At 36.3% G+C, this 13,571-nt stretch overlaps 1 protein-coding gene across 5 annotated transcripts in view; it reads right to left on the bottom strand.

Moving 5' to 3' along the window:
- Positions 1 to 13,571, bottom strand: part of LOC118020124 (probable JmjC domain-containing histone demethylation protein 2C) — a 342,056-nt gene that overhangs the window by 30,149 nt on the left and 298,336 nt on the right. For all 5 annotated transcript variants that reach the window (XM_035020072.1, XM_035020055.1, XM_035020063.1 and 2 more), the window contains 5 exons: positions 13,088 to 13,231; positions 12,795 to 12,987; positions 10,983 to 12,673; positions 6,778 to 6,950; positions 4,085 to 6,294 (listed from right to left, as the gene is read on the bottom strand). In XM_035020072.1, the coding sequence (XP_034875963.1) occupies positions 4,085 to 6,294; positions 6,778 to 6,950; positions 10,983 to 12,673; positions 12,795 to 12,987; positions 13,088 to 13,231 (4,411 nt within the window). The remainder of the gene's footprint in view (positions 1 to 4,084; positions 6,295 to 6,777; positions 6,951 to 10,982; positions 12,674 to 12,794; positions 12,988 to 13,087; positions 13,232 to 13,571) is intronic.

The raw sequence follows: 13,571 nt of genomic DNA on the forward strand, positions 1-13,571 counted from the left end.
ATTAAATATTCGTATTTGTAATAATAGCAAACACAGGAATCATTCATTTTCTATGTGAATCTATAGCTAAAAATATAGCCCTTCTACACAGGAATTTGGTATATGTAGGAGAAAGTTCTTTCAAGATTCACCCGAAGAACTGAATACCAAAAGTTAATACTTTTAGAAACTACAGGTTAATTCAAACATACTGGTATTGTTTTGAAATATTTAATCTGATTCTCCAAGGTAAGTGTGTCTCATTAAGACAAGCTAAGTGGTAATTTTATAATACCAACATTTGAGAGAAGAGGGGTAAGCTATTTCTCTTAGTATCTTTCCCTCAGGATGATGCCCTCCATTTGGTTTAATTTACTGTATGGAACAGTACCTTTTAGAAAATAAAAGGGTTTGAAGAAAATAAAAAAGCCAGTATTAACTTGACTTTTTGACGGTAGAAAGAAAAGCATCAGAGAAGTCTGAAGAAAAAAAAACCCTCAAATGACTAACATTTGAAGAAAAGAAATTATTTACTTATACTTTACATCATTGCTCCATCATGTTTATTAACTTGAACTTAGTTGTTATAATAACACTGGCTCAAGTAATTACTCATCTACAGTGCAGATTAAAAAATTAAAAGCATGTTTATTTAAAAACAACCTATGTTGGGTCAAGCAAATATCAAACTCTTAAAAGTATACTTACAATGTATCTGTATGTCAGGTATGAGATTTACATAATTTGCTATTTCTATCATGTTAAAAGATATTTCCTACCCTGTGTTTTCAATCACTCAGGCGTGATGGAGAAGAGGCAGTACAACTATTCTCCTGAGACTATATATTTCTTGAAGAAACATGCAGCAAACCTCTAAGAGCTCCCACTATCACTTACCTGCTGATAGTGTAAGTAGTACAATGACAGCAAGATAACGTATTTTAACATAGGAAGTATTGTGTTTAAGCTTCAGAATGGCCCATTTAAAATCTGCTTCCAGTTATTAAGACCTTTTAGGATTGCTGCCTGGTTCTTTACAATGACATGTTTCCCCCTCTTCTATTTCTAACTTCGGGCAAGCCATTTGGCTTAATCCACTAAAGAAAGACATATTAAGTGCACACAAACCACTTCCGGAATAAAGTGTTTCCAGAAGCCTTGTATAAAGGGTTTTAATTCTCCTCCATTGCATATAAGACAGATTTCCCCTATAGAAGTATAAAAAATTCAGAGCTTTTAGAAGTCAGAATGAACAACAAAAATGGTACACCGCTCATATATTTTTACTTGGCACACTTGCTTCCAATCATTTATTTACTTTTTTATTTATTACACTTAGAATAAACTAAATTCAATCTATTTTGACTAGAAAACAACTATTAACCAATATGCTTTTACATTCCAGGTAATGCAACAGTTCAAAGAGTATGGATAACCATACCACTGTGAACCATTTAAACAGTATTAGAATAAAGAACCAGACATTTCAAAGCAAATCTCAATTCTGTGACACAAAACAGACACTTAGAGCTGTTTTTTAAATTTAAATGAATGCATAAATTACAAAGACTTGGCCCAGGTCATATAGACAGTTTTTGGTATTATAATTTTTGCTTCTAAATTAGGCCACACATGATGGTAACTAACTCCTTTTATTAATATTACTATAATAGTATTTGTATAATAAAATAACTTTATCTTTCAATTCTATATATCTAATTTATTGGCAACATCTAAAATCTAAACTTTGAGAGTAAGGTATTTAGTCAACAAAAAATACCTAGTATTTCTCTTACCATCAGAATATTTTCAACCTTAGTTCTCAATTTATTAGCAAATCCCCAAACAGCTGCTCTAGCCAACAGAAAACTAGGGAGGAAGAAAACAGGAAACAAATACATGCTAACCTTTAATCTCTGATATGCCATCACCTATAAAAATATTTTTTGAGATATAGAAATTAACTGATTATAGTAAAACCACTGTTTTTGTTTATCACAGGACTTAGAAGTTGGATAGGCAATTTCAGTTTATAAAATAAAATTATGTAAGAATTTAGTCACAGAAAAATAGCCAACTTTTAATTATCGTTATGAAAAGACAACAGATATGAAGACATTCCAAAACAGATAAAATCTATTGTACCTGGCTTTAGAATGTACTAAGAAACACAAGTTTCTTTATAGCATTATATGTATATAATTAACACATGTCTTATAGTGTATGTAATCACATTATATTCTCTAAGTATAAACTTAACTTACTCTTTTTGACTATGAGCAAGGACAACCCCAATGAGCATTAAAAAAATAAAGGTCATATTTAATCCACGAGATAGATAATCCACTCAAAGTTTGGAAGCTAGATTCATAAACTCCCAACTTAGAGAACTTTTCTAGATAGCCAGAACAAAGCCTAGACAACTCTAGCCATAATTAACAGATGACAATTAACAGTCACTTATTACTATTTTGGACTTGGGATTAGATGGGGCTTAGAATACCCTCTCTGAGGTTAACTGTTAGCTACTAAGGGGGGGCGGGGGAAGAGATTTAACTAGGCGTCACAACTTGGAGGGAAAGTATTGATTTCAGTCTTTGTCTTCAAATTCTTACTTGGGAACATGTACATTTGGTCTCAAAATAAATAGAATATGTACTTCATTAAAAGTTAATTTTATAAATTTAACTTCACAAGAGCTAAGTGTTAAAAGCTGGAAGATTCCTATCTCCATTTTCTGTAAATTTAACTCAAGTATTTGTATACCCAACACCAAAGGAAATGTTATGTGAAACAGAAAAGAAAACAATTACTGACCACACTAAGGCTCTTAAGAATTCACTGGGGAAGTAGAACACACAAGAAAAAAACAACACTGTACATAATCCAATACTCAAATAAATGGCATGTATTCAGTATCCTCAGATGTCAATCTCCCTCTCTTTCTTCTGACTATATTTGCATTTCAGTCTGTCAGCCTGTCTCTAGTTGAGCTTGTTTTCCTTCGGTCTTTCACTTTCTGACTGTCCTTTTCTATGATTCCATCCTCCTGTTTTTCTCTCCTTCACTTTGCCTCTGGTTTCCACACAGGCATGTGAAAAAACCTCATTCAGTGAAAAGGCCCAAATAAGAACCTTCAAGCATCCAAATGCTTGTGAAAGTACTTCTTGAATGTCCACATTGTCAATATTTCATATATTGTATGTGGATGAATACACAGGTATAGTGAAACTATTAAGTGCTTTCTGCATTGTGCAACATACCTAAAAAGAAATAAGCAAACTGAGAAAAACTACTTCTAGAGTAAAAACATAGAAACCCTTTATAGTGAATACTACTGGCAAGTATCACTTATTTTGCCCTGCTGAGGCCACAAATGAAATGTAAATATTATCAGTTTTGAAACTTTTACTTATGAAAATTCTTCTTGAATATAGAAATGAGCATACAAAACCATAATCCCTTGCTTTTATTTAACTTTTACCCATTGTTAAGAACTTCCCGAGTGAGTAGCAATATTAGTTAAATAGAAGGTAATCTCAATAAGCCTTTAATTTTGTTATCAGATGAGAGAAGGGTGAGAAACAGGCCACAAACACACTAATTGAAGCAATTTTCTTCTAAAAATGTGACTATGAGAAATAGGCCACATCCATACTAATGGAAGCAATTTTCTTCTAAAAAAGTGACTTAAAGGAAGTACACGTGAATAGGATTTCTTTTACAACTACATCATGGTAAAGGCAAATACCTAATTATTAGGAATCCTCTTTTGGTGTGATAGCTTTAACTGCATTTTAACAGTTCTTAGAAATGGTCAAAATTTTGAGTAACTACTAAGTAACACATTGGCTTTTTGTCAATATGAATGCTAAGTAAAACATATATCTGCAAGTCCCTTAAATATGGAGAGATAGGTCTTCTCTCATTTCCTTTTACGGGTACATGGGAAATGCAGAAATGAGGTCAACGAGCACATACAATAGAGTAGGGCATGCAAACAAAGTCAAAAGATGCCTGTTAGCTCATTAATCTTTTGAGAAAGACACCATTATTTCACGTACAGCCCATTTTACGTGAGATAAAAAAAAAGTAATTAACTTACCACTATTACTGTTGCTCTGCAATTTCAATTTACTTTTTTCTTTGGCACTCCTGCTGAGAACCCCATTGGGTTTTAAATCATCTTCTATTTCACCTTTTCTCTTCTGCAAATCATTTTGCTTCTTTTTGTAAGTTGGCTTAGGTTGCCTCTTAGTCCTTTGCTCTGACTTGCTTTCACTTTCATCTGAGTCTCCACTTTCAGAGCCAGATTCGTAAGCTCTTTTGGCTTTTCTCCTACTGACTTTATCATCTTTTACGTATTTATCAACTATGATCTTACTATCCACACTATTTTGTATATCATTAGATGTAGAGGCTATTAAATTGACAGAACATGGCTTAATAATTTCTGATACAGAATTCCCTGAATTTTCCATTTTATTAGTATTTTTATCTTCCTCTGAGTGTCTAGTAAGCCAGGCCTTTTTCAGCTTAGTATGGTAGTTAGGTTGAGTTGTCTGGGATGCTTGCCCATTTCCTACAGAGTTTGCTTTGTTTATTGTACTACAGACTACAGTGCTATCCAAGAGAGGGGAGGTTGAAAATGTCTGATTTTTCACAGCATTAGGCTCAGTCTCACTGACATTACTACTTTTATATTGAGCTGCAGCCAATGCTGCCTTGTGCTTTTTTAAATGGATAAAATCAGTTGTGCCTGAGAACCCAGAGCTGGGCTGAACAGCACTTCCTGTCTGACTACTGGCTGGTGTAACTGGAGCTGTGGTGCTGACCCTGCATTCTTGTATATGAGCCACGGAATGACTGACGCTTTTTGAAGAGGTACATTCTAAGGATTTAGAGGCCAAAATGGTATTTGATAAAGAGTAAATTATTTCTGAACCACCCCAGCTGGAAACACTAGTGGTAGTGGCAGCAGATGTGAATACATCCGTTTTGGTATTACACATTGTATTTGCAGCAGACATGACTGAACTGGGAACACTGCCCTGGGAGACAGCCTGGACATTTTTTTCAGATTTTATGTGAGCACTGTCTGAATTCACACTTGGCAGAACGATTCTTCCAGTCTCTCCAGCTTCTGCTGGTTTGAGGCAATCTGTTTGATTTGCCCCAGTTGAAGATCTTTCACTAACTCGATCTTTGGAAGCTAACTGCATTGCTGGCACGCTCTCAGGTTTTGTACTAGATGGTGGACGTACAATGACAGATGCCATAGCAGCCTGTGACTTTCCACTGCTTTTCTCCACATGCCATTCAGCTTTCTCTTTGCTGAGGTTATTATTAGATTTCCACATTTCTGACAAACTTTGTTCAGAAGAATTCTTAAAATTTGCCTGAGAGTCTTTTGGCTCTGGAATTAGAGTTGGAGGCTTTTGTGATTCTTGAACTTTCCCACCAGCATTTACAGGCATGACCGGGGTTAAAGTTGGAGGGGAAAGACTACTATAGTTGCTTTCCTTTCTTTCCAGGCTGTGGTGGATTGGTGGATGAAATACTGGTGCCCTATGTAAAGCAGGCATGCTCCGGAGTGCATTTGTAGAAGAAACTGTTAAATGGGTAGGACTCCTACAATCATTTCTGAAAGTTGTTACTGAGTGAGAAGCAATTTGATGGGGAAGATGTTCTGGTATCTTGCCTGCTAAACCTTCACTTTCTGGTTGGTGTTTAATTAAAGGTGGAGGCTTTGAAAGAGATGATATAAATGAAGTCAGAGTTTGAGGATTAGCTGCTGCTGCAACAGAATTACTCTGTTTTTCAGTGTAAATATTTGAAACCTCTTTGGATGGATATGACCTTGGTGGTTCGTTGACCACACTATTAGACAATGTAGTGAAATAATTACTTTGAGGCAAACTCTGAGGCACCGAGTGCTTCATTTTATAAAGATCTGATACTGAGCATTCTACATCTTTGTCTTGTTTGATGATGACATGGCTTTTAGGGCTAGAAGATGACAACGGTACTCTGGAATAATTATCCCTCTCACCCTCGAGCCCCTTGATTTTAGTTGTGAAGGGAGCTACATCAATACTTTCTTGAAGGATTCGACGGTGTTCCTCCTTATATTTGTGTAATCTCTCTCCAGTCTCCTGGGGCTGTCTCTGTAATTGATTCAGTACAGGATCCACAAAATGTCTATGCAATAGACCATCTTTTCCAGTCTGTGACCTGTTTAGATCCAGGTCATTCTTTGCTGATGTGGATGCAACAGAACGTAATGGTTCAATAAAAGCTTTCCTCTCCAATTCTCTGTAAAGAAAATAAACATAAAGGTTTCTGTAACAACTTTTTCTTGCATGATATGAAGATAGCATCTATGCAATATTATGAAAGTAAAACACAACTTTGCATTTACTTTATTTTTTTATAAAATCTTTTATTTATTTGAGAGTGAGAGAGCACAAGTAGGGGGGTTGGAATGGCAGAGGCAGAGGGAGAAGCAGACTCCCCGCCAAGCAGGGAGCCTGATGCGGGACTTGATCCCAGGACCCTGGAATCATGACCCAAGCCGAAGGCAGCTGCTTAACCGACTGAGCCACCCAGGCGCCCACTTTGCATTTACTTTAATACTCCTGAGTAAATCAGAAGATATATCAAAATGGAAAGAACAGTACTTATTCAAAGCCTACTTTTAAGATGTTTATTAACTTAAAATTACCTGTTTAGAAAGTGAATTAAGAAAAACTATAAAAGACAAGGTATTTTTAAGTTTTAAGCATTTAGTGAACTTACTCTTTATGGTGATCTATTAAACTTTTTGTCAATGGTGGACTGGAATGTGCTGTAATTTTAAGAGACCGATGAGGCTCTGCACTGGAAGGTCTGACAGGAATGTGACTAAGTAATCCAATACCATCTGCTGAGGTCACAGGGGTGGGTTGATGTAACCAAGGACTGGGAGAATTCTATTTAACAAAATATATATATATATATATCAGACTTCAGTTACTAGAAAAAGCTAAACACAATATCATAGCAGGACTATAATGCATATTTACGAAGCACGTGACTTCTTCTAAATGCATCTTATGAAAAGTACTCAGACAAATAAATAACATAATTATATGGATTTTTCCATATGATGGAGAAAATCAATCAGCATCAAAATAGTAATTTCCAAAAATTTGTTGTTTATTTTACTGACTGTAGATCTTGAAACATTGCCTTTAACTTATAAATGTACAGAAAGCCTAGTTGTTTTTTTTTTAAAGGTTTTATTTATTCATTTGAAACACAGAGATACAGAGAGAGAGAGCATGGGCAGGGAGAGAGGCAGAGGGAGAAGGAGAAAAAGGCTCCCCGCTGAGCCAGGAGCCCAATGTGGGACTCGATCCCAGGACCCTGGGATCATGACCCGAGCCGAACGCAGACGCTTAACCATCTGAGCCACCCAGACGCCCCAGAAAGCCTAGTTCATCAGATTTCCAGTCATTCTCATACCAAAAGTATACTGCTAATACAAAAACCAGAATTTGTTATTCTTAAAGTACATGCAACCAGAAACAGAGATATCAAGTTCATTTGCCAATTTTTGTTGTCAAAAATAAACAACTTCTTCCAATGTAACAATTTACTTAGAATAGACAGAAGATTATATTTTCAAAGCCCACTTGTACTCCGTGTTTCACTATAAGCTATAAAACACTGTTGGACCATTAAACTTAGGAGGTGTGGAAGTGCAATGAAATTAATTTTTTCTATATCCATATGCTGCCTTTCTCATTCTGAATATTTGGTGACATTGATCTCAATGTTGATATTTAAAACTCTCTAATTACATGCTTAAGGATGGTTTCCATACTATGACACACTGACATTTTTTCAGAACATACTTTGTGGAGTTATACATTGAGGCAATATTGAGAAAATATAATCCCCTTTGGTTTTAACAAAGAGAGTAAATTTTACATCTCAAAGTGATAATGCAAAAGCAATATATCACACCAAAAACATGCTGCTGTAAAACTGCTTAGATTAAAAATATATATTATAAAGCACAAATCTCACATTAGAGAAAAAAAATATATATACACATGCATAAGGATCATTCAAATATTTTTTTTTTTAAAGATTTTTATTTATTTATTTGACAGAGAGAGACACAGCAAGAGAGGGAACACAAGCAGGGGGAGTGGGAGAGGGAGAAGCAGGCCTCCCGTGGAGCAGGGAGCCCGATGCGGAGCTCGATCCCAGGACCCTGGGATCATGACCTGAGCCGAAGGCAGACGCTTAACGACTGAGCCACCCAAGCGCCCCTCAAATATGTTTAAAAGGCCTCAGTTCTACATGATCCAGAAGTATTAAGTTGCAATCAATTACAGTAATGATAAATTTTTGACTATAAGATATCGTTAAAAAGTATTTCCTAATTTTTTCTTTACTTCCTACAATATTAGGGTTAAGAGATCTTCATTTTTGCTCAAAATGTTAAATATACTCCTTTATAATTTTACATAACAAATGAAAATTTCACATGCTTGTTTTTAGTTTAGTAAATTTATGACCAGTTAATAAAACATTTTATGCCCTTATATACATGGAGGCTAGAATGACATATACTGAGAGAAAATCCTACCCAAGCCAGTTCTAACAGTTACTTAGATTGGTTTTTCAGGGTTGGGAAATTATGGAAGAAGACTCAAAACTATTTGCCAGCTCATGTATTCTTCTAGCCTGTCTTTGTCCAGTATCAGTTGCACCTAACATTCATGACACGAGAGTGAAGGGTCAGAGTAAAAATGTGGGCGTATTAGGCACTAGGGTCACCAGACCTGCTTTCAATAATGGCAAGGAGGATATTGTAGTAATTAGTGATTCTTCATTGACATCAACTACATAACGTTCCAGTAAGATTCCACCTACCACAAGTTCAATAGCACCATCAAGAATGGACTGTTAGAACTCTATCTTGCACCACTAACCATCTGATGCCCCTTTCCACCAAGGGCAACAATCACAACTTGGGAATCAAGGAAGGACTCATTACTATAATCTATTGTCATCGCTGCTACCCAGAATATAACAATTCCTCTGACAAACTTTTGGCATGAGGAACACCACCCTTGCATCTATTACCAAGGCTCTACATAAGCAGTATTATCTCTGAAGTGAGAAGCTCACTAGCATTACCTTCCAAATTGTCACCCCCAACATATTTACTGTACATCTTGCCCAAATGAGGAGGAGGTCAAAAATACACAAGTTCACTGGAGCACTATCCATAATAGTCCAGGGGTGAAAGTAACCCAAAGTCCATTGACAAATGTATAAAGAAAATGTGGTACATGCATATAATGAACATCAAAGCTATTATGCTACATGAAAGAAGCCACAAGAGGACAAATACTGTACGATTCCATCAAATGAATTATCTATCACAGAAACAAAGTAGAAAGGTGGTTGGCCAAGAAATGGGGGAAAGAGGAAAGGGAATTAGTGTTTAATGGGTATAAAGTTTCAGTTTTGCAAGATAAAAATGTTCTAGAGATTTGTTGCACAACAATGTGAATATACTTAACACTACTAAACTGCACACTTAAAAATGATTAGGATGGTAAGTTTAATGTTAGTTGCTTTTTACCACAATAAAAATAAATAAATAGTGTTTAAAAAAAGATTCTGGGGGGATACTTGAAGAGCAATCTGGGCTGCACCAACAACTGAGTTGTGTCCTAGAGTTTATGGCACCGATTCTCACTATTTTTGATAATGGGGGTGGTAATGTCCTCAATAATCATTTCTTTTCTTTTCTTTCTTTTTTTTTTTAAGATTTTATTTATTTGTGTGTGAGAGAGAGAGAATGACTACAAGCAGGGAGAGGGGCAGAGGGAGAAGAAGGCTCTGCACTGAGCAAAGAGCCTGATGTGGAACTCGATCCCAGGACCCTAGGATCATGACCCGAGCGGAAGGCAGATGCTTAACCAACTGAGCCACCCAGGCATTTTTTTTTTTTTTTTTAAGATTTTATTTATTTACTTGAGAAAGAGAGAGGAAGAGTGAGCACGAGTTGGGGACAGAGGCAGAGGGAGAGGGAGAAACAGACTCGCCACTGGGCAGGGAGCCCAATGTGGAGCTCCATCCCAGGACCATGGGATCATGACCTGAGCCGAAGGCAGATGCTTACCTGACTGAGCCACCCAGGCACTCCTCAACAATCATTTCTTAGTATGAAAATAAATTTGGCTAGAGAAACCACATTAGCTCATGAAGGAGTAAGAGCTCTCTATACCACCACCTTCCACAACATTCCTCATATTTGATGTTGGCAGGATCTCAGCCCTAACTTTACTCCCAAATACCAGAAGTCTCCAACGTAGGCACCCTTACAAGAACAAGGGCCTCAGAGAATCATAGCTTGTAACAGACCATCAATATATCTAACTGGTGAATATAACAATCTGTCTTAAAAATAATTTGATGATGGGGAGCCTGGGTGGCTCAAAGTGTCCAACCTTATTTCGGTTCAGGTCATGATCTTGGGGTTGTGAGATCAAGCCCTGCATTGGGCTCTGTGCTGCGCATGGAGCCTACTTAAGATTCTCTCTCCCCCTCTTCCCACCCACTTTAAAAGAACAGTAAGATGATGATATATATCAGAAGTCTTACAAATTTATATAAATTTTAATCTACAAATTTCACTTCTAGGAATTTAGCTGAGCAAAATAATTACAGATAGGTACCATAATTAGTTATGAAGACATTCTTCATAACAGATATGTCAAAAGCAATCTTAAGAAGTTTTACTTCTTTAAATTGGCTTTTTAAAATAAATAGGCTTTTCTGAGATTTCAGCTTCCATGGTTCCAAAGTTACAAAGTATCAAAAGTTTCACCGTAATTGGAAAAATAAGTGTTTGAAAAATTCTAACACATTTTATTATAATAAAATGTGATTAATAAGTATATATTGATATGTGGCAAACCAATAGTGTAACTTACCCTCCTTAATGAAGATTCAGCATTAACTGCATTTTCTGGGTGAACCCACTTTGAAGAAGGTAGACCAAGTCCTGAGTATGCATGTGTTCCATTAGGATATTGCCAAATAATTGGATAAAGTCCAAGCTGATTATATGAAGCAGAAGGATGGGCTTGTCCGAGAAGATGAGGTGACTGGTGCTGTAACAACTGTTGCTGTTGCTGGTGTGCTAACGCTAAGTGGCTCAAGCTGCTGGCATGAGCAGTCTCTAGTCGTGGGTGGCCACCAAGTAGGGAGGCAGTAGGCACTCCAGGTAACACGGCAGGAAGTAAATGAGGGTGATGAACAGAATGGTGTGGACCACTAGTCAGAGGGTGTGTGTTAATGGTAGGTAATGGAGTTTGACTGGATGATCCAGCAAGTAAGTGGGGTGCAGGAGTTAAGGCTGGGTGATGGGTACCTGGATTTAAACAGGTTCTATGGGATGAAGAATGAAGAGGAAAGGGATGCTGGTTTAAGAAAGGTGAAATGTGATTAGCTCCTGTTTCTGACCCAACAAGTGCAGGATCTCTGTAAACTGTGAAATGCTCATTTTTATCAATAATAAGCGGGCTCTTTGTAGCTTCCAATGTACTGCCTCGAGTAGGAACTGAATGAAAACTGCATCTTGATAACTCATGTTCGATCTTATTTGTTAGTCTTCTCTCACCAGCAGCTTGGTTGTTCACATAAGTGGCCTTAGACTTTATAGAATCAGGAGAATGGGTAATTTTGGGTTTAATAACTTCAGGTGAGGGATTCGATTTTGTCTTGTGAGCATCGACTGAAGTATTAAGTTTAGATTTTACTGTCTCTGGGGGTGGGCTTCGCTTATGCAGCTTATCTTCCGTGACAGAAACTGCATTTAGAGAAGACATGTAAGAGACATACTGATTTTTCTCTTTTTCCATATTCAGGTGATCGTTTCCTGAGGAAGCACTTCTAACATTTGATTGGGTTAAATCTACTTTAACTACATCACTGACCCAGCTCTGATCAGAATCTTGTTTTGCTGTTTCCAAGTATTTTGCATTTGCAATAGGATGTTTTGAATCACTAACATTAGGATCCATTTTCTGAAGTGTCTGAAGGCCAAAGGTACTTGAGTTTTCCGGAGCCACCTTTTCTGAACTAGTGTCATTTGTAATATCAATAACACATTTTGGTGTGGGTGGTCTGGATACAAACTTCTCCTTTGGTAATAATTCCACTGTATGTGTTTTTTCCATACTGCATTCCTTAAGAAGTAAATCATTATTAGGATTATGATCAGAAAGTGTGGCCTGCTCTGATGAATGAATAATCATTTTTTCTTGAAGCTGAGAGTCAACAGACTTCTGCTTCTCTGCTTCTTCATGTTTTTTATCTTCCTGTATTTGATCCCAGGGAGGCTGGCTATCTAGTATTAGTGTCTCTTCTCCTACCTTCTCATTATTCTGGGATTTTCCTTCTTCTCCATTAATCTTTGAAGTGTTTTTATTTTTCCACTCATTCTCTGGCTTCTGCTCTGAGGAATTATTTATCATTCTCTTATTTGAATTTTCTGAGTCACTGCTCTCAGAAAAGTCTGAAACATTGTCGGTTCGTAGTCTTTTCATATTTAGTTTCTTTTCATCCTCCTCAGGTTTCCTTCTTTTATTCATCAACTGTTTGTTTTTCCCTTTAGGATTTTCTGTAAAATTTTAAAAAAGGAACAGTTTTATTTTTCATAATTAAAATATTAAATAAGTACATCTTGTAAGTATTTTTGTTTTATTTATTCCCATTCCCTTAAAAAGAAAAATGAGTACTACCTCCTCGTGCTATATAATCATACTTTTCCTCCTTCATCTTCTCTTCATCTGGTATACTGCTATCTGAGCCCTTCCTCTTACTTGGACGAATATTTCTTTGTTGCTGTTGCTGGTGTGTATTCTGTTTTGGTACAGCAGCTTGGGAGTTCATTGCTGGTCTGGGACTGTTTGCTTGGGCACGTGTATAATGACCCTAAAAAAATAACCAGTTTAACAATGATTATTTACTACCTGATCCTAAGTAATCGGAGGAAAAATATTTTATAATAATATATCACTAACAACATACATACGTGAACAGCGTTGCTATTTTGACTGGCACGAGACCTTCGCCGTGATGTAATGCCAATATTTTCACCTTTTAACAAAGAGTGAACAACATCATCTAGAAAGGTCATTTGAACCATAGAAGGATCGACATTCTGTGGTTCTAGTACCTAATCCATGACACAAAACAAGAACAAAAATTAAATCCAATCAGTTAGTCAATATAACATTAGGTATAAAAGTAAGGATAAGAATTAATCAGGAGTATAATACCAATTCATAAAATGTATTTTAAAAAGAAGTAATTTCCAAAAACCAGCTATAAAATAAAACTAAGAAAGTAGAGTTTAAGAAGAAGAAAATGACAAAAACTAGGTAAATGGACACAAATAATAATAATTTTAAAAAGACAGGTTAAAGAAGCAACTCCTTCAAAAACGAAAGGCAATTCTAAGTTTCACTGAGAAGTGAAAGTTTGTCATCGTTTTAGGAAAAAAACTAAATCCAACT

Source organism: Mirounga leonina, unplaced genomic scaffold (genome assembly GCF_011800145.1).
Source record: "Mirounga leonina isolate KUSES-001 unplaced genomic scaffold, KU_Mleo_1.0 Mir_109, whole genome shotgun sequence".
Classification (NCBI taxonomy): Eukaryota; Metazoa; Chordata; class Mammalia; order Carnivora; family Phocidae; genus Mirounga; species Mirounga leonina.